This window comes from Astyanax mexicanus, chromosome 15 (genome assembly GCF_023375975.1).
Source record: "Astyanax mexicanus isolate ESR-SI-001 chromosome 15, AstMex3_surface, whole genome shotgun sequence".
NCBI classification, from domain to species: Eukaryota; Metazoa; Chordata; class Actinopteri; order Characiformes; family Acestrorhamphidae; genus Astyanax; species Astyanax mexicanus.
The window spans coordinates 24,548,936-24,574,996 of NC_064422.1; the positions used below are offsets into that span (position 1 = coordinate 24,548,936).

Genomic DNA, 26,061 nt, shown 5'->3' on the forward strand with positions numbered 1-26,061 from the left:
AGTTCCCGGTGACCAGAATTGCCAGGTTCGCGTTTTTTCCGCCGAATTGGGCTTGTTTGAAAATCCAGTCTCGGGTAAAAAGTCGGGGGTGGTGGGGGTGTTTTTTTTGGGCTACTTTTAAAAAATTACTGTGGCGCCAAACAAACAAACAATGTAACCAGAAAAAAATGTCAAAGTGGCGAGAAGAGCGTTTAGAAGGGGCAAAAACAGCATCGAATAAGTAAAAGTTTTTTTGTTTTTTTTTTGCAAATTATGTTAACTTACTGTTAACTGTTCTTGACTGGGATATAAAAATGTTATAAAATAAAACGTGTTAATAATAAAACGTAAATGTTACAATATTATTAATTACTTTAAAGTTACTATCAATACTGATAATAAATTCCTTATGAACAAAATACTAAGTCATACACTCATCGTTTTTTGCTTCGATTTGATTCGAAAGTGAGATACATATTTTGGACTAGTTTAAGCTTCTGGAGGGCGGGATTTAGACTGACCTTTCTGCAGGATATTTTTATTGCACCTGGCAACCTTGTCAGTGACCAAAAATGCAGCCCGATGCTTGTGTTTTAACCAAAATATCCGAAGACCAGAGTAACATACAGACAACATACACATATCCTGTTAAAAAGCATAACTTACCATATCTAACCTGCGCAGTAACATCGTTCACATATCAAACACCAACCATTTATTAATCTCGGAATTCAGTTAGCTTCATCCAAGCTAACACCCGCCAATCCTCACTGCTGAGTTCAGCTGTTAGCTAGCTAGCATTGAGCCGCTAGCTGCATTCCGGTGTTCAGAGATCAATAACTAAAGACTGGAGTGAACTAAAGCCATAACCAACATATACTATCAAACTACAGAACCTACTAGTATAACTTGCACAGTCACACCTAACCTATCTGTTATCAATATAATGAAAACAGATACCACCGCTAGCTAGTGCTAAGCAACACCAGGTAGCTGATAGTCATTATCGCTAATTGGCCATTTTGGGCTTCATAATTAAAGCACCAGGATATAAAATGTAGATTAAACGGTGTTTACTAAAATCAATTACTGTATTGACTAAAATAATTAAGAACACCTTTTTTTATTTGAATTTCACTAAGTAATTTTTTTATCAAATTATTGTCAAAATTCTCTTTGTATTTGAATCTCATTTTTAAGCATTTTAAGCGGAGCTGGTATATTTTATTATTACAGGGCAATACATTTTAGTTATTAATGTAAAACATATTTTTGCCAAGTCTATGTCCTGGAAACAGAATATTTTTGTAATGTTTAGGTAAATAAAGATGCAAGTATAGAAAATTGGTTTAGAGTTGTAAATTATACATTTAAAAATGCTATACTTTACAATACTTTTGAAGGTTTAATGTGCATTATTAAATAACATTTTAAAATAAAACATGTTCAGGAATTATTATTATCATTAATAATAATAATAATAATAGAAATAATGGTAGAAGTCATTTTAGTAATAGTATCATTATTTATGTATTTAATACTATAGTATTTATTTACTAATATTTAATGTGATAGCTTAACAATCAATAAAATAGCTGTTTATATATGTTGGAGACTTTTATTTTGTACGTGCTTCCTGCTTTCTCCTGCGTCACTGTGGGAAGAAGGCATGAGGAAGAAGCGCTGAGGGAGGGAAGGTTTGAGGATGATGATGTTCAGCAGGTGAAGAAAAGGTAGAACTCTCAGTCTGTTTTCTGTATAATCCACTGTTACGGCACGCGTTTACCTGGACATGTCTTCGTTTGATGACTTTATTCGTATGAATGAGGTGAAGTTATAGTTATGCAGTTAGGATTGGATGACTACCTGTTCAGCGTTACCTGTTTAGCTCTTTAACCTATAATCAGAAAAAAGATATAACCATAGTCATATATCATTCGAGTTATTAGTTAGCTAGTTAGATTACCTAGCGTTGTAACCTTGATATTCAGTAAAGTTTTAATTTGATTAAACTCTGGTGCTCAGATCACTGTCCTTCTTCTAGGTCCACACCCACACTGGAAGCTCTAGATTTATTGTTGTTTCTCACGGTGTTTTGTTTTCTCAGCGCTGCAGGTCAGAAATGGACTTTCTGACACTGTTCTCTGTCTATGTGGCGGTCGTGCTGACCTGTATTGTTTTGGTGTGTAAATATTCCGGGCAGCAGCAGACTCCACTAGGTCGCCTGTTCAACACTGTCACTCAGGTAAAGCACTGGAGTGGCTGCAAGGTGGCGCTCTGTCCCTACAAAATCATCTCCATAAGCAAAAAAAAAAAAAAAGTTGAGAATCTAAAAACTGACCACCAGTCAGTTCTATTCAGCTGTTTCATTAAATTTGATCAATTAACTAAAATGTCACACAAAAAACTATATAAAAAGTAAACCTATGTCTGTTATATGTATTACTCTCTTATTGCTATTTGTTTATTTACGGAATGCACTGGTTAACATAACACAAAAAAAACATTTATTCTCTTTGAGTAAACACGTAAATGTTTATTAGATATTTTACTTTACAAAGAATTGAAAAGAGTACTTACATTTCAGTATTAGCAGTTTCCTTATGCCTAAATCTGGATGAAAATCTCATATATGACACACACAATCAATATTAAAACATTCACTTGGAATCTAAACAGAAATTAGCTAAAACATGAGCTGAAATATCACAAATATATAAACCCACGCCATTTTATTTACATTACTACACATGGTACTACAAATTGCTTGACTATACACCAATACAGTTTATTAGATTATATTTGAAAATATTATGCATGAAAAAAAGGTTGTTGAATGACAAATTAATAATAAGATCCAAAACTGCAAAAGTCGCTGTTAACAGACCATTACACTAGTCTATATTTTGTATAACTGTAGAAATGTACTAGAAATTCAGTTCACTTTCAGAACAAAACCTGTCATTAAAATACTGCTCTGCTAGAACAATCAGTTTTAAGTGGCTATTGCAACAAAAGCAAATGTAGCATTTTTAAACTTGAACTACTACAGTTCAGCTTGGCTACACTCAATCTAAGTGTAGGAAGCCCTCTGGCTTGTCATTCACAAACAGCAACAAGAGACAGATACATAGTATTTTATGTTGTGATTTGATGTGAAAGCCATGTGTACAACGAATTGAGAAAGTGTACATGGTTCAGCTTGAGGCCTTTAAAGTTAACAGCAGCTAGAAACATTTCCTAAACACATTATAGTGAAGCAATTAACAATTTAAAGCTTTATGAAAATTGTGAAAATGATTAAGTGCATTAAGAATATTGTCTGAAAACTTGTGTGTTATGTAGGTTGCTTCTCCCTGGATTCCACAATGCATTCAGAACATTTCCAACAGAACTGTACACAGGCTCTTTCACCAGAGGTAAGAATCACAGCAGGGGTGCAGAGTGATCCAGGGGGCTAAGCGCTGCCACTATGATTGGGAGATCACTGGTTTGAATCCTAGTCATGTAGCTTGTCATCAGCTGCCAGAACCCTGAGAGAGCAGTAATTTTTTGCAGTATTGTATTTTGCAATACTGTATCCATTCTTAGAAATAGAGTATTGATTTTTTATGTATAGTTTATACAATATATGTATTCTGCCTTCAGTTTCCACTGTTCTGATTAAAAAAGGTAAACTTTCATTTACCCAGATTTTATGCATATTATGGTGGGTTTCTATACAGTTTTTTTAAATTTTAAAGATTACAATGTATAATCATGCTTACGTATCGTGATCTGTGTCATCACCAGGGTCTTGCCAATACACATCACTAGTGTCTTGTGTTCAGCTTGAGAAATTCACATTTGAAATCAATGCAGCTTCCCCAGATTGTGTGTATGTATTGGCCAATATTTGTACACTTTTGCCAACACTCTTTCCTAACAGCTTGGCTTTTCTGTCTTGCAACATTCTTGGTTGCAGACGACCTCAACAGACTGAACCTATTTAATTTAATTAATCTGAATCTGAATGCTAGCTTAGTGTTAGCCTGTTTATTGTCTGTTTAGAATATTGTACATTATATGTCAGAATTGTTAAGGAGGGCTGTTTTGTTTATCATATTAATGAAATATGGTGTTTTCTCCTGTGAAACAGAAACAACTTCTTCATTTACTTGCACCTTATACTGGAGGCTGCTGTGTATGCAGAATACTCTTATGAGGTATTTCAGTTCTGTCTGGAAATGGAAACTACAATGGTGAATGTGTGTGTTCCATATGTTCTCCTGGCAATAAAGTCCTGCATCTTTTACCTCTGCTGTAGGAGAGATCCTGGTAAGTGGACAACAGCCTTCCACCTGTTGAAGAGATTAAAAAAAAACTATGCCACTGATGTAATGATAATATAACAAAAATACTCTTTTAAATAGCAGTGAACATAAAGTAAACACAACATACAATATTGGGGTCATTCAAAATTATTGAGATGATATCCATAAATTGTACAATAATCAATAATATAATTATTGTGACATTCCTAATTACATCCATACAATAATGAAAATGTTGTGTAATGTTTTTTTTTATTATTTTATTCTTTTTTTTTGTTGCTAGTCCAGTGTATTTTAATTTATGTGTTTTAAAGTAATAAATCAATTCAAGAATTAACAGCAGTTAAACCAAACATGTTAAGAAGCCACCCAATAAAAGGCCTTCTTGCACTCTTCAGAAAGTTTTGAAAGAACAAATTAAAGTACATCAATAAAAAGAATAGTAGGTTGCTAGGAAGACCTTTTTTATCATTTATCATTACATTTAATGTTAAATCTAAAAATCTCATCTTTTCACTGGAGGTCCTTCTATACTTTTTCTTCCTCAGGTACGCTTACAAAGAAAAACCATGCAGCTCAGCTGAAAGTGTACCAGTATGATGAGCAGTTGTTTCAAGAGGGATCTATGTGTCCAACATGTCAGTTTGTGAAACCTGCAAGATCCAAACACTGTAGTAAGTATATGTTTATTAAATAAGGGGTGTATTGGTGTAATCGCACAACCATCCTTGAAATGGCGCATATATATATATATATATATATATATATATATATATATATATATATATATATATATATATATATATATATATATATATATTTTTTTTTTTTTTTTTTTTTTTTTAAGCAGAGTGGTCTGGAAGGTTTGTTAGATGTAATTTCAGACATCAATGTATTTCCATTAACCTACATTTGAAGTTTTTTTTATATTCTCTGTGCAGTTAAACACACTAGTTGTCCCCAAATCCCCAAACTTAGACTAAAGCTTTAAGCTTCTAACAGTGTCCAGACTTACTATTTGTTTTTTTGAGGATGGTTCCCCCCATTCTTATATTTGAAAATAATTTTGTGTTGCTGGTATAATCAATGGAATTGATTTCAATCTAAAGGGAGCAAATATTTTAATATTTCTTAAAAATTCTGCTCCTGTGTTTAGGGGTCTGCAACCGATGTGTGCAAAGGTTTGACCACCACTGCATCTGGGTGAACAACTGCATTGGTGCTCAGAACACAAGATACTTCCTGCTGTACCTGCTGAGTGTGTGCGCCATGGCAGGCGATATTGTGGTGTTGACTGGGGACATGTTGTTTCATGTAGTCGTGCGATCTGGCCTCATGCATGCACGCTACATCGATGAGCAAGGACAGGAGCAGCCTTCGGGATTGCTTTTTATCATACAGGTATATAAACTTAGTGAATCACCACAAAATGGGTCTACAGAGTATAGATTTCTGACCTCACAACTATTTAACTACATCATAATCACAGATTTGATAATTTATAATATTTTATGACATTTGTGTTGTGGTGTTAAGACCTAGTACCTGGTACAAAAGTTTAATATTTAAATAAAAATATTATACATTTGATGTACAAAGCAGAGGTAAAACAGCATTCATATAACTACAAACTACTGCTAGAACTTGCGTATTTAACTGATGCCAAATTTTACATCTTCTTTTTACAGCATCTCTTCTTAACCTTCCCCAGGATAGTCTTCATGCTCGGCTTCCTGGTGTTTGTCTTCTTCCTCCTGGCAGGATATTCCCTGTTTCACTGTTATTTGGCCGTGGTCAATCAGACTTCCAACGAATGGTTCAAAAGGAAAGGTCACAGTTGTCAGCATTGTCACCCAGGCTCTGGACATCACTCCCACACCTCTTATAATCCAATGAGAGGTTTTTACAACAAGGGAATTCTCAAAAATCTCAAAGAGGTCTTCTGGCCTTTATCTCCAACTCGGAAAAAAGACAATTAGATTATGTTCAGTGTGTTTTTCCCTCTCCCTCAACTGTATTTTTAAATGTTTTGTTCTGTGCTGGTTTGTTGGACGTGTTGTTTGCAATAAATGTTTTTTATCAGAAATCAGCCTTTTTATGTCCTCCAAAAATGCAACCATTGCCCACCTAAACCTAAACATGGGCAATGATGCATTGACAACATTACAAAGAAAAATGGTATAGTATTTCTCATCAGTGAGTATACCTCTTACATTTCTGCAAAAGTATTTCATTAAAAGTTTTCATGGCACAGAACTAATTAAATTAAACTTGGATATAATTAGATTAGTCAGTGTACAGCTTGTATAGCAGTATAGAGTTGCCGTCTTATAAATAAAGCTGGCAACACAAGTGCATACACTGCACATGTGCATTTCAATTAAGATTATCAGGCGCTAGTCAATCAAAGGAGCAAAACTGCCTTTCCTCTGCAAAAAAGGAGAATAAATAAAATAGTATTTATGTACCAGAACCATGCCATGACGAGTTTGGTATCTGGAAGCCGGAAATTCCTATGTCCAAGGTGCTGGCCAGTACTGTGTATACAACTAATTTATTGTGACACTAATAGATCATTAAAAATTAATGGAAATAAACTGTAAAACACAGCTAATTTTATCACTGTTAAGGTGTGCAACAATATTGGAGGGAGTTTTGGGTCAGTGTAAAACAGTCTAAAAAAAAGAATATTTGGTGAAAAACTTCATTTAAATTTTTTTTTCATTATTTTAGCGTAGAAGAAAATGGTTCCTTCTGACTTCGTATCTCTAAATAATGGCTTTCTATCTCATAATTATGACTTAATATCTAAAAAAATGACTTTCCATCTTACAATTGTGACTTAATATCTCAAAAAAATAACTTCCCATCTTATAATTATGACTTAATACCTAAAAATAATGACTTTCTATCATAATTATGACTAAATATCTTAAAATAAAGACTCTTTTAATTATGACTTAATATCTCAAAATAATGACTTTCTATCTTATAATTATGACTTAATATCTCAAAATAATGGCTTTCCATCTTATTATTCTAGCTCTCCATCTTATAATTGTGACTTTCTATCATAGTTATTACTTAATATGTCAAAATAATTACTATTTTATTATTACGACTTTCTATCATAATTATGACTAAATATGTCAAAATAAAGATTTTCTGTCTTATAATCGTGACTTTGCATCTCATAATAATGACTAAGTGGAGAACCCTTTTTTCTCCAAGTGGCGAAAAGGAGCTTGCATAGGGTAAATTCTTTACTAGAAGTTCAGAAATTCCGCCCTCAATTCAAGCATGTAGCTGTACTGTCTCTTTAAACCGGTGCGGAAGTGAAGAGACGAGTAATAATGCAATAAGGTCAAATCGGGATGTTCCTCAGACACGCGAATAAATGACTTAAACAAGAGGAGCTCTTACTGCTGCCGCTGCCTTTCACTGAACAGCGGCTCGCCCGGTGCTCTTTTCACAGCTCCACCGGCAGCAGCAGTGTGTGTGAGAGAGATAGAGAAAGAGAGCGGATATAGAGGAGTAACTGAACTCGCTGTGTCACTGTGAGCGCGCGCGGAGAGCACCGGCCGGCAGCCTCCAGCCTGTCTTGTCTTTTTCCCCCCATGGCGGCGTCTAAGTGCAGCCGGCTGAGCGGCGCTTTGGTGAAGCAGCTGCTGGAGTCGGTGGACAGCGTGCTGTTTGACTGCGACGGGGTGATCTGGCGCGGGGAGCAGGCGATCCCCGGAGCCCCAGAGGTCATAAACTCGCTGAAGAAGAGCGGAAAGAAGGTGTTCTTCGTCACCAATAACAGCACCAAGACCCGCAGGATGTACGCGCAAAAGCTGACCCGGCTGGGCTTTGACGCCAGCGAGGAGGAGGTGTTCGGCACGGCCTACTGCTCGGCCGTCTACCTCCACACCGTCTGCCGCCTCACCGGCAAGGTCTACCTGATCGGCAGCCCCGCCATGCGGCAGGAGCTGGAGGCGATGGGCATCCAGCAGGTCGGGGTGGGTCCGGACCCCGTGTCCGGAGCGCAGAGCGACTGGGTCAACGTCCCGCTGGACCCGGAGGTCAAAGCCGTGCTGGTGGGCTTCGACGAGCACTTCAGCTACATGAAGCTGAACAGGGCGCTGCAGTACCTCTTCAACCCCGAGTGCCAGTTTGTGGGAACCAACACAGACACTAGGCTGCCTCTAGAAGGGGGTAAAGCAGTGCCAGGTGAGACCTTCAGCCGCAGAGCAGCCGGATCCCCCAATCTAGTGAAAAAGTAGTGACACTTCATTCATTCATTCATTCCCTTCATAATCTTATGTGGAAGCAGTGTTCCAAAATCAAAACTCACTGGTAGTGAAGAACAGGGTTTGTACAGTCATGGAAAACCTGGAAAAATCATGGAATTTGAAAATAGCAATTTCCAGGCCTGGATAAGTTTTGGAAGAATAAAAATACTCAGTTTTGAAAAAGTCATGGGAATTAGGTCTACTTTGTGTATTAGTTTATAAATGGAGAAAATCTATTTTGAGCCAAGAAATACATCAGCTCAGAGTTAATTTAGTAATTTAAGCCTACACAATGGAGCTCTCAGGATCTGACACAAATTGTATTATTAAAAAATGTGTGTCAACATTTTATCTGTTTTAGACCTATTATAATTATTATACTATTTTGATTATAGTTTTGATTTTTGGTTTTATTGTCCATGTCTGCACTAATGTAATCTAAGATCTAAAAACTCCCTCTGTTACACAGATTTAATATTTTCACTAAATATCAGCACTTTACTAATTTTTTTTATTGGCCAATGCCTGGACATACACTCCACAATGCCTTAGTGTCTGAATACAGATATAGTCAAATTTTCCTCCGTCCCCTTTTCTTTTTTCTGTAAATCTGCCTTAAACTACATAAAAGCAATTCTTGTGACATTAGTGTTGTGTACACTGACATGCCAAAAGTCAAGAGACAGGAAACAATATTGTGTACCATGATTTTGCCATTTGCCATGGAATGCTGCACTGACCTGCAGAAAAAGCGTGTGGGGCCTCCTGCACTGAATGTGAATTCGTTGACGCACAGTTTTAGCCAGATGCTGCTGGTTTTCTTTATCATCACTCCTGAACTGTCCATTGTGGGTGGCTTCTATGATGTATTCCTGCTACACACATGACTCTGTGGACTGAGGAATGTTAAATGTCAGCACAGCTTCAGAAATGGAACGTCCAACCCATCTAGCACCCACTATAAGGCCTCACTTGAAATCCAATAATTCATGTAATTGCCTTGCCATGAGCACACTGGCCAATGCGAATTTACCTTTACGTTTCTAGCAGCAAAAAAATGTTACATATAATTAGGTTTGCCTTACATTGCGAAGCCTAAGCTGAAATGTTGTGCAGCCCTAGTTTAAGTTCCATATGTTCTCTAAATATTTTGTGTCTGGAGTTATATATAATATTATAATAATGTAGGTTGTCAGTGCCCTAACCTGATGAGCTCTGTTTCTATAGGAACCGGCTGCCTGCTGAAGGCTGTGGAGACAGCGGCACAGCGGCAGGCCCAGGTGGTCGGAAAACCCAGCAATTTCATGTTCGATTGTGTGGCCAACCAGTTTGGCTTGGACCCCAGCAGGTGTCTCATGGTTGGGGACAGACTGGACACGGACATAATGTTGGGCTCCAACTGCGGCCTGAAAACCCTGCTGACCCTGACCGGCATGTCAACAGTAGCTGATGCAGAAGCTAACCAGAGGAGTGGCAGTCCAGAACGACAAAAAATGGTGCCTGATTATTATGTTGACAGCATAGCAGAGATTTTACCAGCCTTACAAGGATAAATATTAGTATTTATCAGGGTTTAACACATTTGGAATTAAAGACAGTTAATGGAACAAAGCAGATATTTAATATTCTTCCAGAAGTTTATGTAGAGGAATTATGTTTAACAATTAAGAGTGAGTAGTTTGATAAAAGACAAAGAATTTTTAAAAAGGAATGAGTGTATAATACATTTCCATCCACACCATAAAGCATTTTCAGTGGAGAGTACTGTATGCTGCCTATATATGAAGGCAATACTATACATTTTTACAAATAATATGCTCCATCAACTGGGTCTACCTCTGTCTTTGCTTATTTCATAAGGAATAATGTCAATGTTTTGTCATCGTACATTGTGCCAGGTACAGTGTTGTATTGTGGTCTTGTTTGAGAGTTTGTATTTTCTTCCCTTTAGATTTCTCTCACTTATTGAGTGTTTTACAAAATCAATAGCCCTCACCCTAACACAGCCCTTACACAATAGACACTAAAACTGTATGTCCCAAAAAAGTTGGCACAGTATGAAAAATATAAATAAACAAAAATCTTTTTACATGTTTTTACATTTACTTGGACTTTGATTCAGTTGCAGATAGTATAAACCCAAAACATTGCATGTTTTTTCCTGGTCAACTTTTTTGTATTTATTTGTTAACAACCATTCATTCATTTCTTGCCAACATTTAAAATACATTTTGGCACAGATGAGTGTTTCAGGTGTTATTTTGTTTCATTCTTCCTGCAAATTCATCTTGCGGTGTGCAACAGTACAGGGTGTTTGTTGTCACATATTCTTGCTCTACAAGTGCAACATACTTTAATGCTGTCAGCAGCGAAGTGTGCTGAGCCAAACCATTACCATAACAGACCCTGGTATTTGGATTTGATGCTGATAATAGTTTGGATGGTCCATTACTCCTGTGGTCCGGAGCTCTCAGCATCAATTTTTTCCCATGTGGTTCTATCAGCTTTTGATAAACAAGCTAAGAAAAAAAGGGTTGACCAGACAAACCTGGGATCATACACTTCTGCAATAAAATGTCAAAAGGAAAAGTCAAAGAAAATGTTTATCATTATTTTTTGTTGTTGTTGTATTTAACAAGAATTGGATGCAAAATGAACAAATGATGCAACTGTATTTTTTTCCTCTTATGTTCCTAAAACTTTAAACAGTGAAACAAAAAAGGCCTCCAATAGAATTGGTGGAGGTCACTAGTCTTCTCCATAGAGGCCAAGTGTGACTTTCAATCCAGTGAAAGCATTTACACTAGATTATTTATGTAATCCTGCTTGGTTGGAATGAAAACCTGCTGCCCTCGTCTAATGACCCCTGGACTAGATGGTCTGTCGGTTGTTAATGGACTATATTATTGCCTATATTATGAGATTTTTAGTGTTGTCAATAAGAAGTACCACAAACTACTAAACACATTTCTTGAGGTGCTCATTTCATGTCTTGTTATTTTTATTCAGATCCCTGATTGTAAGAATATTGTAACAATCTGAGGTTTATTTTCTTGTTCATTACATGATTAGCCACCTGAACTCCTTGAAATGTAACGGTTTGAATTTGTTGTCTTGCCTTGAACAAAGCATTCACCCTACGGAGATCAAATAAACAAGCATATTTTCCGAAATCAAAGGCCTGAGTGACTGTGTCAATGTAATGTGCCAAGGGATTTGGGGTATTACCTGTAATCATGTGCTGCTTCCAGTGGCTGGAGTTAAAGTCACCTTGGGCAGTCAGCAATGGATGGGTAAAATAACTGACTCTTTCCGATGACATGCCCTGTCCACAGAAAAAGGAAGGAAAAAGGCCTGCCTCTCCCCTTTGTCCATTGTCCAGGGTGGGGTAGCAGCCAGTGGGTTGGACTTTCTGGTGTGGGACTGACCGAGTAAGGGGGGTAAAGAATGGCAGTGAGGAGCTGGGCAGGTATACAACAAGGCTTTCTTGGTCAGTTCTGGTCATGAGCACAGCCTGATGCACAGAAGGGAGAGACCGAGACTGTGAGGCGAAGCAACTAGATGCAGAATGGTGAGGTGCTGGAAACGCCCAGAAACCAGTTTGGAGGATCCGCAATGCATGGTGAGATTCTGAGAAGCTTTACAAATCCATGAGTTTATTAGAGTGCTTTAGTGTAATTTTACTAGAATACTACAAAAGATTTGCTTGTAATTGTTAAGCAAGTTATCAAATGTTTTGTAAATATGATATGGTCCTGGCCAAATAGGAACCCCTATTTGATCTTCAGCACAACATATTTACGTATTTATTAAATATGTTGCTTATTTATTTAAGATTCAAGATATTTACTGTCATGTGTACAGTAAACAGAGAGTTACACTATACAATGAAATTTTTACTTTGCCAATCCCCTCCACTGACACACAAGCTATTAAAAATAGTAGAAAATGTAGAAGAACTGTACAACATGAATTATAGACTATATACATACATTAAACAATATATATTAAGCTAAATATTTAAGTTAAATATAGACAACAAATAATGGACAGATAGGAAATAGACAATATGAAGTTATTGCTTTAAATTGGTAGTCTGTGTAAAATAACATGGCAGTAAAGTATTGTGTGCAATTGTAAACATTATGACACAAAATGTTTACAACTGCACACAATACTTAACCTGAATGCTCTTTAAGAACTTAAAAGCACTTTTGGGCTAATGTGGGCCAATGTGCTTTTATTTAGCACACTTATGATACAAAAATGTTGTTTCCTCAGAAGGTTCATCTGAATCTAGAAAACTGCTACAAGTATGGCCTGCTATAAAAAAAAACAATTAGTTTTCCATGTGAAATAGCCCAGAACTGAAGCAGACCAGTATTTTCCAGCACAGAACATGATGTCTGCATTTCTGTGGTCTCGTCTTAGCATTGTGGCCCCATAAGATCCTCCAGGTTTCCTCACAAGGTGCTCTGGGGCAGCCTCACTGCTGCCCTGCTCATCATTATCATTGCTCTCATCCTCACTGGGAAGTTAGCTCTGCAGCCAGACACCCAGGTAAGCAATAAAGCTATTCACTTAGCATCAGATTAGCATTAGCATGTTCATTATTACTGAGTGTGTAATGTGGACAAATTTAAATTACTGAATCTGAATTTAAGATTATAACAATTTTATATAAATATATATATTTTTTAAAAGATATTTTATTAGTTATTTACAACCAAACGACAACAGTCTTCATTGCAGGTTGTTCGAATCACAGTTCCTGACCATCCAGCCGCTCTAATCAATCAGTCTGCACTGGTGGACAAACACAACAATATAGTGACGTATCATGTGACCTCTCAGACCAACCACACCTCCACAGTACTCTTTGACATGAAACATGTAAGACTTCCTACAAAGATAACCAGAATCAGTGATATTAAGAAATGAAGCAGGTAAACAGCTTTTAGAATTTTTACAGTCTCATTTCCTTCACTCAGGGGTTGATATGCTACAAGCCTGACAACCAGGACAACTGCTTTCTTCGCCAAATGGAGATGTCCGACTATGAAAATATGCACGTTCTTCTCAATGAGACACAACAGCAGGTAACCGCATTTTATACGTTTTTTTTTTTTTTGATAACAGTTAGTATTGGACATTAGAATCTGATTGGGGAAGTTATCTTTCTGTTATATTTCTGTTAAAAATCACTTTATTATACCCCCATTCTAGTACTGCCAGTATTGTATGATAATGGCACTCTGACCGAAGTTCTTCAAGTAATACTCTACCACATATACACTTACAAGACAAAAACACCAGCCGTAAAAAAAACAGCAGTGTTAGAGTTAAAGATCCAGTGTAGAATGGACTTGAGGCTTGTAGTGAAACATGATAACGAGTTCAAACTTTTGTCAAATAGACCACCAGCATTCCTTAATACATCAATTTTAGACAATGCTCCCAACAGGCTAACATTGCTAGCGATAGGGGCATAGTGTTACCCATGAAAAGAAATCGCAGTTTGTTACACCATTAATAAGCTCATAGTATCCACACACTTCACTGGGCCCTGACATTTAAAATGAAGCACTAAGTAAAAAGACTGTTTATACACACAGTACCATGAGGTCTTTCTCCACCACTATATCGAAATTAAATCAAAATAAGTAGACTGACGAGCACCACTGAATAGATAGGATAGGGGAACAGATTGCAAAATTAATTATGTAGAAATGTACAAATGTTATAGAAATGTTTTCAGCAACAGCTGGAATTGGTGCATTTTAGTCCATTTCACCTTTAAATATTACCCATATTAATTATATTTGACATTTGTTCCTTTACTTTATTTCATTCATTACTGTAGTACACTACTGTAGTACACAGACAATGGATCAAAACAGAGCAGTACTGTTGATAGGTTGGTTGGTAGAGTACATTGTGTGGTTTGAGACCAGTCAGAAGAAGTGTGATCTGCTGCACCAAAAAAAGCAAAACAGATTATTTGACCACAAGCTGTATGCCAAAGCCTAGATTGCAGTAGGAGTGTCCTATGAATATTCTTCTCAATACCCTGTTTCTCACATATATAGAACAGCTAACAAGGCGTTGTGGTTATGTCACCAAATAGGTCACACCTGGTCCCATCCAATTGCAGCACAAAACTTGTGTGCTGTTGCATTATTTCATGAAAAAGATTTATAATAATAAAAAATATACAAAAAAAATGGGGCACAATTTTCATCCCATTTTTTTCAAATGTTTTTTTCTCCTTACTTGGCACTATAGGTGCACAGAGAATTGTGGGTAACTTAGGGTCAGGAAAGATACATCAGTTGCGTCCGTTATTTATGGACCAGATCTCTGTGACATAGCAGTTTACAAATAAATACAACCTCAGTTACAGAACTCAGTTACAGAAACACTACTCAAATACATATAAAAGGAACCTAGCAAAGACGCAATTTTTACAAGACAAAAAATACCAGTATTAACAAACCAGCAACATTATAACTATACAAATAAATAATAGCTAAAATAAATGATGATTAAAGTCAATGCCTTTACTATATTTCATTCATCATTACTGTATTATGCTAAACATAGACTGTGGATCTAAAACAGAGAAATACTGTTGGTAGATTTATTATTAATTTTTTTATCGTTTAGCATAACATACAGTAACTACTCCTTAACAAGTTATTGTTCTAAATGATACAACACTTAAAGCGACAGTTCGTAGGTTTTTCGTGATAATGTATAATTGCAACAAGCATTACTTGTAAAGTTACCGTCTTGTGGTGCCGTCTTTTTTCAAAATGGATAAGTCTGATTCTTTGTAGCAAGGACCCTTTGGGCTTTCTCTTTTAGCTTACCAGCTCTTTGTCTTTTCAATCCTGTGTTTCTTTGATTGAATAATGCGTAAATGAGCAGATGGAGATTAAGTTTGCCATTCTGATATCTCCGTGTTTGCAGTAGCTCTTGAATCAATGCCATTAGCAGCATTGGGTTTCTCAGGTAACCAACAAACACTGTCTTGGCCAAAAAGCTTATGTAGAAACCTACCAGACCAGACATGTTTTTAGAATTAATGTATATTGTTTTTGCAGGAATGATTGCAGAAGCATAGTAATAGTAGTGATGGCATAGAAGCGTAGTAATGGCATTTATTAATAATAGAATGTCCCCTTCTTACTTAAGAATACAACTGCTTTCAATATAAAAATAAGAATATTAAACATTGCAGTGTTAAGGTCAAATCACAGTTATTAAAAAAAACACTCATCTCCTGTTCTTATGGACAATAACAATAGCTTATGACAGCAAATACAATAGTAAAAAGCCACCAGCATCACAATAAAGCAGCTTCTACTTTGTAAAAGGTCAGGCCTTCCTTTTAAGTACTTTGGCATTTTAGCTATGGAAATCCTGCAACATATCAAGCTCACCCTGGCAAGGTCTGTGCCCCTGTGGATCTATGGTTAAATGCCGCTATGCTATGCTAGCAGGCAGGCTCGCTGGCACTGGAACACAGCGCCACCCCAGTGCTCCTGAGCTGATTAGAGAGCTCTTTTGGCTGCGTTCTCCTCCGTGACTCCAGAAAGGGAGTAATGGACCGCACAGGTTCAGGCGAGCTTTGGCCTAGCTGTTGTCTGAATTCCTTAGCACATCTGATCTGCCTTCCATGGATCCCATTACAGGATGGGACCACAGAGTGCACAATGGCCACTCTGTTGGCTTTTTTCCTCTTATAAGTCACTACTGGGAAGAAAGAGAGCCCTTCCGTTAACAGGGTGGAGACCTGTGCTGGACACACTTCTCTCAGCACTTAACAAGGTGTTTCTGTGGCAGGTTATGATCCACACAGAATGACCGGGTTGTTACGGTTCATTTGACGGGTATCCCTGTCCTGGTAGAGACCACTTAAAATCTTGGAGGGATCTGAGACTTTTGCATCATTGCACTTCATTAAGGTCATTAGAAAACGCTGCGTAATTCAATCTGCTCAGCAAAAGAGAAGCCTCATCCTATTCAATAGCCCTTTTGGTCCAAATATCTCTGTTTTTTGAGCACAAAGAGCCACTGATAGCTATAACTGCTTGTTACCATGCTCACCGGAGCATTACGCCACTAACAATATGTCTATCTGATCTCTCAGCAGAGTAAAAGCTGTAATTACAAATGCTTTTTTTTGTGCTGGGTGAAAACACCAAAGCCTCTAAAGATGTAATTTCTATTACAGCTAAAATCGCATCTTTAGAAAGACAATAAATGTAATGTAATTGACCTTGTGCTGATATGCATTAAGATACTGTTTGTGGTGTTTTATTACAGGTGAGTCAGGTCTGGCTGGTGGGAAACGAGACTCAGAGGCAAACTGAGTTTCTGGGCGTTCTGGCTGGAAGTCGTGTAGAAGCTTCAACACTCCAGGAGCCACTGCAGGACCTCTGTCGGCAGGGACCCGTGTACTGGACCAGGAGAGCTGATGGTGAGATCTCAAGTCACACAGGCCTAGTTTCTTCTGCTCAAGTTTTAAGGATCTACTTCTTACCCACTGTTACAGTCTAGCTGATAGAAATGGAAATATAAAACCACAATTATGTAAAAAATAAGGGAAAGTACATTATTAAAAATTAAAGACTGTCCACAATCACAAAAAAAGGTCTTCTTTGATCAGTTCCTTACAAGAATCACTTTTTGATTCCTTAAAGGACAATATCTGTCAAATAAAAGTGTGACTAAGAACCTTTAAACTGGTAAAGAACCTTCAAATTGGCTCTCTTTTATGCCCACAGATCCCTAAAATCTGGTTTAATATCATAGACCAATGGTAAATAATAGGGTCTTGGGCTAAAAGAGTTTAAGAAACCCTAATTTAAGCAAATATACCTACCTATATTTAATTTATCAAACCACATAATTAAGGATATTCACATTGAACAAGGGATTCTTCTACAACAGTGCTCAAAAAACTTAATGTGGATTTATTTATTTAAAGAGAACCCCTATTCCCATGTTCTGAGAAGATCCACACTGAATGCAGTTACCAGAAAGATGAAGAACCCAAAACTACTGTATATTCTAAAATGATGAGTTCTGAGTATGTACTGTGGATTTGTTTATACTCTAATCTGACTAATTTTTATCTATACTAATAAGTATTACCAATTAGTATGAAATTGGGACGCACGCATAGAGTCGCTGTTCTACCATCAGTGGAGAATTCTAAATGATGATTCTAAACCTGTTAATGTTTCTTGTGACTGAGTAAATGGAACTGGTCCTGAAGATCTTTAATTACCAGTTGTTTATTCGTTTAGTGAAAGAACATGTTTTACCCATTGCTTGCTCACAGTAGGTATCAACATCTGAGAGCATTTAGAAGGCCTGTATTGCATAACCAGCCAAGTACATGGGCACACGGTGAGGAGCTCTTTAAAGAGCAAAGTAAGAAATATAATCCAGCCCTCCCCCCGTGACCTTTTCCGGAGTTACGGTGACTAACAGGAACAGGTCCTGGAAAGCGTGGCGGTTTTGGCATTGATCTTAGCACTCAAAATTCCACCAAACCGACCAGAGCCTCTCTCCTTTTCCCAGCAGGACCCAGAGAGAGGCTGATTTACTTCTGCATCGACATCTGCTTCCCCAGCAACATCTGTGTGTCCGTGTGTTTCTACTACCTGCCAGAATGAGACCTCCTGTTCTGAGACCGTAAGAACACACAGCAGGGAAACACACGGTGCCTCCTTCTCTCTCAGACCTTGTTGTGGAGGAGCATCTATGAGCATCTGAAAGAAAGCAGAGAAGATGCACAAAGACATTCACTCTGCCTGGCAGCCCTGTCATGTTATCTGCTCTAAGACCTAATCATCACTCTCTTTTGTGTAAAACCCCCAAGACTTTTCAATATTATTCAACTCATCAGACTCAAAGGATGCTGCTTGTATTTCTTGTAACCTGAGGCAGATGAGTAACTGAAAGCACTGTTGGTCTAAAATAAAGCACCATTATATATTTGAATGATGTCTTTCTCTAAGTGTATGCACATCCCTGTTGTAGGTCTATAGCACCCTGCTCCTGGAGAGCTAACCTCCACAGACTTTAGCTACAACCACTAATCACTACACTAATTACTGCCTCCGGGAGTGCTTGATCAATTGAATGGAGTGTATTAGGCTACATTCAGACTGCAGGCAATTCAGATTTATTTCTTTTCTCAAATCAGATCTGTTGAATTGACTTCTCTGCACTGTTATTTTGATGCAAGTGATCAGATTGAATGTGCATGGGCTGCTATAGTTACAAGGGTCGTCATCAGTAACCAATGTTTGACATTCTTGTGGGACTCTTACACTGGATTTGATGAGGTCATTGTCACGTTGTGAGTGACCAAAATCTGATGCATCTGTACCATTCCTAACGTAATCTAATTTCAAGCCACCTCCAAAAGTGGTTTGTATCCGATTTAAAAAATAAAAAAGACCCAAAAATCGAGCTAGATCTAAACATTCCAGAAATCAGATTTTGGCTAGCAGTCTGAGCACAGCCTTTAATTTGGGATGGAGGTGTAACCTGCAGGACTAAGCTCTTCAGGAGCAGGGTTAGTGACCCCTGGTCTACAGTTACAACTAATGCCACACTTACACTACACCACTACTTACAGTACTACAGAAACTAGAAAATGAGATGGGGTCACAAATGAGACAATCTTTGACCAGAACACATGTTTTGTTTTTTTTCCCCCATACAGCATAGATGTCAAAAGATAAGTCACCAATACTAGCTGTTTAAGAGCTGAGTGAAAACATAGAAAACAAGCAGTGAAAAGAAAAGAATATGGGTAAAAATGTATAACACACATGTATAACTCACCCCTCAATTTCCTTGTTCTTTTAGTTCATGTAGTAGTTTGAAGCTCCTACTCCCTTTAATTTACGAGCACGTCACACTCAAATCTTTGTTGTTGAAGCAACATGAAAAAGGTTTATGCAAGGTATATTTTCAGACCACACTGGCAGAGTAGAAAATCTGCTATGGAAAGAATAATACATAATTCTAGATCAAGTTAAATAAACATAGAATCATTAATAGTGACTGCAGTTAAAATGATACTTTACAATATTCTTTACTGTTTCTGTCTTTCGTCTCAACTTATGAACTCTGATCAGTGTCGGTTTATGGAGAGCCTGTCCATGTCCCATTTTCCCTGTTATTTCAGAAAATAACTGTAAACTGTTAGTGGATAGAAGGAGCCTGCAAGTACGTTCTCAAAGAAAGGGGGTTAATTGAGGCTAAACAAATATTGTCTAACTATTTGTCCAGGACACTTTAATTTTGGAAAGTAGAATAAACTCGTATTTATCATAATACCGACACCACAAGAATGCAGCATAACTGTCAAAAATAAGTCACAATATCTTTCACACTAATAGATTTAGATTTGGACACTGGTCCAGATGTTAAACATGCGAAATATTTAGTGAGCCAGCACCAAGCTAAGGTTTCCGAAAACAGTTGATGACTCAAAAATCATGGCTAATAAAAAATATAGTTCAGTACTTACATCTTCAGTTTTTTTTCAATACCAGTACCTGTATTATCTGCATCCCAGGGTTTTAGGTGCACTCCTGGGGACCGAATGCCCTATACGGGATGAACCAATCTCTATCTCTATACACAAACACACCTGATCAACTTCTCAGCTAATTATCAAACCCATTTGTGAGCTGGAGCAGGTGTTGGATCAGGGATTAATTGAAACTTTATAGGCCACTGGGCCCACAGGATCTAGATGATGGTTTGTTCTCTATATTGGGATTTCTCTGCTCTCAGCATGCTCTGCATTAAATTCTTTATCAGATTATGCCTGGTCTAATATAAGAAAATAAATATTGTCACTGTCAGGCCAAAACCGTGTATGCCAAAATGCCAACGTTGAATGTATATCAAAAAATCTTAACATTCAATGTAGGTCAAGGGAAAACAATGGAGCATTTTTAATAATCTGTTCATTATAAAATTTGGAGAAAAAAAGAACAAATGTCAGATTTAAACTTTGCTAAAGCCTTAAAATGCCAAAAAATATAGAGATTTGTTTGTGTGATAGCAATGATATTCTACCTTCCCAAAATAAAGACCCTTTAATGAGGTAATAAGTTAAATATGGATACAGACTGAGCCTTCTTTATTCTGCAAGGTTTAGTAGTTGCAACACTCTGATTTTGTATTTAAGCAGAAATTATCATTCTTATTAAACAATAATATCATATTAACAAAAAGTATAATAACTGGAAACCAAAATTAGGTTATTTGCAATGCTTTTAGAGGGTGCCTATTACCCACAGTCCCATGCCACTGCATTTGTGACACCAATCTCTATGAAGTAGCTGAAGTTCTGAAGGAACTTCTTAAAATATATACAATCATTTTGTTTTGTTGTTTTTTCTTTATCACACTGTTTTCAAGTCTGTAGAATTTAAAATATACTGACAATGATTACAAATCCCCCCAAAAATACCCAACTAACCACAGAAAATTAGTTTTTCTTTTCCATTTATATCCCATTTTTCTTCCCAATTTAGCTATGCCATTACTAGTGCTAGGACTCCCCCTATCACTAGTAATGCCCAAACACCAGCAGGGATAAGACTAGCACATGCATCTCCTGACACATGTAAAGTCATGTCTTTTTAAAACACAAATTAACACAAAATTACTTCTATTAATATAATTGTAAGCCCTGAGAAATGGTTGGGGTAGGTTGACTCTGTGAATGACTCTCACTGAATAACACTGGTGGAGTCCACAAACAATGATATATGATCTAAACAGCACATGTTGCTTTTCTAAGTTCTGGCATAGGGTAATGCATCACCACAGGCCACATTTAATACACTTTATTCAGCAAGTGAATGTATGCCGAATCAAGGTCCGACACTCTTGGCTGCAAACCACTGTACATCTAAAAGAGGACCTTCTGATGTTTTACTGGTCTGATGAGTCAGATTTATATTCATATCGAAATTTCCAGATTTATAACGAATCACAGGCATTTACATGAAACTGTATTGTGTAACTCAAAGTAAAAAGACAACAATAGATTACAGTGTCAAAATATTTTTAACATTATTGTCTTTATGGTGCAGCCCAGAATGGTCATAAAAGAGAATGTCCTGGTCCTGGAGAATGTGTTGGGATTGGAGGACCATTGGTCTATGTAATGTCCATTGTCTAGCATCATTATTGTGCTACAAAAATCCAAGTTGTAATACATGATATAATGACTGAGTGATAGGTGAACTGTTCTTAATTAATCAGTCCTGATGTTTTTTTACTCCATTAAACAGAGCTACTATGGGAGGTCCTCATTTAACCAAGCACACTGTCGTTAAAGGCCAAACACACCACTGCCTTCTGATGGCCGCTGTACTCCCGCTTGATCTCCCCCGTCTCCACACACCACAGACGAGCCAGGTTATCTGAAGAGGCTGAAAATAAGTGTAGAAAAAGACATTACTGAAGAGAAAGTTCGAAAAAGAGAAAAAAAAAAACGATAAAAAAAAGCACTTTCCAGTAGTAGAACAAAAGATTTAACATGACTGATTTCCCAATGAGTCATGACTGAGAAACTGTTTTTGCTTTATGTACAAACTGTAAACACAGTATGCATAAAAAGGGATATAACAGAAATTGGTACTATACCACCACTGCACAACAACTTATATGTTGCTGTGAACATACACACACACTACTAAATAAGGACAGTGAGAACACACACCCAGAGGAGTGGGCAGTTACCTCAGCACCTGGGGAGCAACTGGGGTTTTGGTGCCTTGCTCAAGGGAGTAAAACAGAAAACACTGTTCCTTAACTCTACCCTCCATTCTCACTAGACCTGGGAACTGAACCTGTGACCTTGTGCTCCCCAAACACACATTTGACTATTCTCCATAGAGAGTCAATTCCGCAGACATTAGATAAAGTCTGAGGAGAGCTAAAATGTCTGAAATGCTGTTATTATTTAAGCAAATATTCTTTCAGCACATTCTTTTACTCCCCCCCCCCCACACACACCCCCAATCACAAGTGATGCCTCAGCACAAGACTAGCACATGCCTCCTCCGATGCATGTGAAGTCAGCCACTGTCTCTTTTTCGAACTGCTGCTGATGCAGCATTGCCAAGTAGCATCACAGCAAGCTCGAAAGAAAGCACAGCTACTTGGTTCCGATACATCACCCTTTGGAGTGATGACGGTAAAAAAGGCCATCTACCCTACCAGAGAGAGCAAGGTCAATTGTGTTCTCTTAAAACTCCGGCAGCTGATGGCAAGCTACACGACCAGGATTTAAATACGTCCATCATGTTAACAGAATTTTAAAAACTTAAAATAATTAATCTAGGCAAGGTTAGAGGTTCTGTTCATTAAGTTTGAGTCATTGCCCAGCCCAACATGCATGTTTTTTCAGACCCAACAAGTCCTATTTGTTACCAAAACCTATTTGGTGTATTCCATTCACTCACCAGTGACAATGTACTGTGAGTCTCCAGAAAAAGCACAGTCCCACATCCATCCGCGAGACGTCTCTCCAGGGTTGTTGCTCTTGATGCTCAGCTCTGTCATCAGTGAGAAGTTGGAGGTCCTCCAGATCTTACAAGTCTGATCAGCAGAGCATGTAGCCAGCAATCTATAACAGAATTAGAATTAGTTTTATCAAATTAACTGGCCTACATGTATTTGTATTGCTAAAACATTATTATACTATTATTGGGGCTGTTCTTACGTGGAGTCTGGACTAAATTTACAGCGCAAGGAATAACGCTTGTGAGCAGGGATTTTAGTCTTGGGAATAAGCTGTGTCACTTCATCACCAATTCCTCCTGCCAAGTTCCACACATAACAGTTGCCCTGTGGGAGGCAACAACATAAACTTTGGCTTTTAATACCAAAACCACTAGATGTGTTAAATAAGAATTATCAGAATGTGTGGCTGAGAATAGAGTACGAAACAAATACTGACCGAACTGTTGACAGCAGCCATGTAGCTAGCATCAGGATCAATGTGCACAGAGTTTACAGACACCTCAGGCTCTGGGATGAGCTGCTCATTGTGGTCTGTTTTAAGATCCCAGATGTGGATCACACCGCTTTGGTCCCCAACAAACAATTCAGCCTTTAAAAATGATTTAAAATGCACACAAATAAAAAAATGAACAAATCTTTACCTCCCTCTAGAGGATAAAGCCATCACAAGCCAGCAAATGTACCACCAGATTCAGTTATTTCATTTACACAAAGTGTACTTAAATAATTCTTACTTGGTTAGGATGCAGGCACACACAGTTAATAGGTGCATTGACCTGGAAGATCCTTTGACACTGCAGATTTCTTGACCTAAGTGAAAATAGTGAGTGTCAGGTTATATTAAAGACTTATATTTAATGTCTCATGTGTAAACCAGTAGCAGCTCTGTATCACCTGAGATCCCAAATACGTGCCATGCAGTCCTCTCCTCCAGTGTACATCCATCTCCCGTCCTCATGGAAGCCGACTGACGTAATATTTTTGCTAACACCATCGTAATTAATTACTGGGTTCGGATTGTTGGAATTTAGGTCATACATGCGTATGTGCTGATAACCTGAAGGGAGAAAACTCACAATGAAAACGTCTATTCAATCTAATTTGTTAATTAGATGTAATCTGAAAATGTATGTATTTATGACTCACCAGCTGCTGCAATCATGCTCCTATCTGGCGTTACCTCTAGTGAGTTTACCTGCTGATGTTGGAGTCAAAGTAAATATGAACTAAATAATATATATATACATATATATATACACATATATATATTTTTTCCCAGCATCATGACATATTAAAAAAAAAACATAGTATCAAGAATTGATTATTTGGAATAGCTACCACAAGTGACACTATCCATATTGATGTGTGGTTGTCAACTAAGTTAGTTTGGTTTTGGGCAAGTTTAAATCCTGCAGGTGACTTAAATGATTTTTTTGCTACTTTATTTAAGTTTGTTAACATCAGTTCAAAAATGTCTAAGCCAAAAACACTTTGATTGCAGGGATAATTAGTTTTTCCTGTGATAAGAGTTTTTAAAATGCCTAAAAGCAGGGCTTTACAATATATCATTTCAGCATTGCCTACACAATGTAAGCATGTACAATAGTCACAACCAGAGACAGAATATATCAGCCCAATATTATTTAATTTTAAGTATAAGTTCAAGAACAGTTGATCTTCTCATTCCATGTGTTTTCTTACTTTTTATGACTTTTTTATCGTAAATTTTAAGACATTAAAGCTATACAGGAAAATATTAATTATTCTGTGAGCAAAAAGTGAATGTTATTTTCTTTAGATTTTACTAAGTAGCCACATTTAGCTTTGATGACAGATTTGCACACTCTTGGTATTTTCTCAGCGTCTTGAAGGAGTCACCAGGTTTTTGTTTACTACATAATTCCATATGTGTCCCTAATTGTTTTCATGTCTTTAATATTAATCTACAATAAAAAAAAAAAAAAAAATATATATATATATATATATATATATATATATATATATATATATATATATATATATATATATATATATATATATTTCAGGCTTATTACACAAATTATACACGTGTTCACATATAAACACAATCATAAATTTGGTGACAGTTTTAATATACAGTATGTTGTTGTCAGACTGAAAGGATACAGAGTCCTGGTGCTGGACGGTTCTGGTGCAGATGCCGCTGTGGGCCTGCCAGAACCGGACTGTGTGATCATATCCAGCGGTGGCGAGGATCACCGGGTCACTGCCGACCGTGCCCTGGTTCACATTCATGATCAGACCTGCAGAGAGAACAGTGTGGACCCAGTCCTGACCTGCGGACCACTGATAATATTAAACACCATCCAGTGCCAGCTCTGTCAGTGTCCGTACCGCAGAAAAAAACACACCACCACTACAAAAACACAACACCTTTACTGTAGAGATTCTGACACTGGAGAATTAAGCAAATATACGTAATGTGTTCTGCTTTAGTGGGAATTTCGCTAGGATTTAGACACTAGCTGGAGTAACGGTTGAAGCATGAAGCTAAAGTTAGCATGAAGGTCGCAGTAAATGAACCACAGACAGATAAATATCTACTTTAGGGTTAAAGGAGATTAATGAATAAAACTCAGTCTTACCTGTCAGCAGATCACGACCACTCCGAGTTCAATAAATTACTGATAATAATAAAAATCCAGTCGCTAAATCCACATTATTTACATGGGCAACCAAAGGACTCCCCGCTAAAAAACATCCCCACTGAAACACTGAGAGCGTTCAATAGTTCCGAGTAGAGCAAGGGCAACAACAGCTGCGTTTACAGATAAATTATTGGGTCTGTATAGAGTTTTAAAATAGCTACCAATTATTAGTAAAAAAAAAATAGTATGGTTTCGTTAACTAAATACAGTGATGGTGGTAGTAAGGGT

General features: G+C 37.3%; 5 protein-coding genes across 10 annotated transcripts in view; 3 read left to right on the plus strand and 2 right to left on the minus strand.

The window, feature by feature from the left end:
• Nucleotides 1-988, minus strand: part of grid2ipb (glutamate receptor, ionotropic, delta 2 (Grid2) interacting protein, b) — a 53,098-nt gene extending 52,110 nt beyond the window's left edge. Inside the window, exon 1 of the mRNA XM_049464907.1 lies at nt 646-988. The gene's annotated coding sequence lies outside the window, so the exon portion shown is untranslated. The remainder of the gene's footprint in view (nt 1-645) is intronic.
• Nucleotides 989-1,602: 614 nt separating this feature from the next.
• Nucleotides 1,603-6,378, plus strand: zdhhc4 (zinc finger DHHC-type palmitoyltransferase 4). Its single transcript, XM_049464854.1, has 7 exons — nt 1,603-1,712; nt 2,087-2,224; nt 3,325-3,398; nt 4,118-4,296; nt 4,841-4,966; nt 5,449-5,693; nt 5,981-6,378. Exons 2-7 carry the CDS (start codon nt 2,102-2,104, stop codon nt 6,269-6,271), a joined length of 1,038 nt encoding a protein of 345 aa, XP_049320811.1. The 5' UTR covers nt 1,603-1,712; nt 2,087-2,101; the 3' UTR covers nt 6,272-6,378.
• Nucleotides 6,379-7,628: 1,250 nt separating this feature from the next.
• Nucleotides 7,629-11,744, plus strand: LOC125781265 (phosphoglycolate phosphatase). Its single transcript, XM_049464855.1, has 2 exons — nt 7,629-8,504; nt 9,794-11,744. Exons 1-2 carry the CDS (start codon nt 7,910-7,912, stop codon nt 10,117-10,119), a joined length of 921 nt encoding a protein of 306 aa, XP_049320812.1. The 5' UTR covers nt 7,629-7,909; the 3' UTR covers nt 10,120-11,744.
• Nucleotides 11,745-11,994: 250 nt separating this feature from the next.
• Nucleotides 11,995-18,583, plus strand: bricd5 (BRICHOS domain containing 5). Of its 4 annotated transcripts, none has more exons than XM_049464856.1 (6): nt 11,995-12,188; nt 12,998-13,126; nt 13,307-13,459; nt 13,558-13,665; nt 16,898-17,051; nt 18,161-18,583. In XM_049464856.1, exons 1-6 carry the CDS (start codon nt 12,135-12,137, stop codon nt 18,253-18,255), a joined length of 693 nt encoding a protein of 230 aa, XP_049320813.1. In that variant the 5' UTR covers nt 11,995-12,134; the 3' UTR covers nt 18,256-18,583. The 4 variants fall into 4 exon arrangements, with proteins under 4 accessions (XP_049320813.1, XP_049320815.1, XP_049320814.1 ...); XM_049464858.1 differs by having other exon boundaries at nt 13,319-13,459; XM_049464857.1 differs by having other exon boundaries at nt 18,164-18,340.
• Nucleotides 18,584-21,444: 2,861 nt separating this feature from the next.
• Nucleotides 21,445-25,911, minus strand: mlst8 (MTOR associated protein, LST8 homolog (S. cerevisiae)). 3 transcript variants are annotated; one of them, XM_049464690.1, is made up of 9 exons: nt 25,771-25,911; nt 25,292-25,428; nt 24,293-24,344; nt 24,041-24,203; nt 23,881-23,956; nt 23,583-23,735; nt 23,346-23,470; nt 23,086-23,249; nt 21,445-22,050 (listed from the first exon to the last, which is right to left on the minus strand). In XM_049464690.1, the coding sequence occupies exons 2-9, from the start codon at nt 25,418-25,420 to the stop codon at nt 21,932-21,934; spliced, it is 981 nt and encodes a 326-aa protein (XP_049320647.1). In that variant the 5' UTR covers nt 25,421-25,428; nt 25,771-25,911; the 3' UTR covers nt 21,445-21,931. The 3 variants fall into 3 exon arrangements, with proteins under 3 accessions (XP_049320647.1, XP_049320646.1, XP_049320645.1); XM_049464689.1 differs by having other exon boundaries at nt 25,292-25,471; XM_049464688.1 differs by having other exon boundaries at nt 25,292-25,461; nt 25,771-25,910.
• Nucleotides 25,912-26,061: the final 150 nt, after the last annotated feature.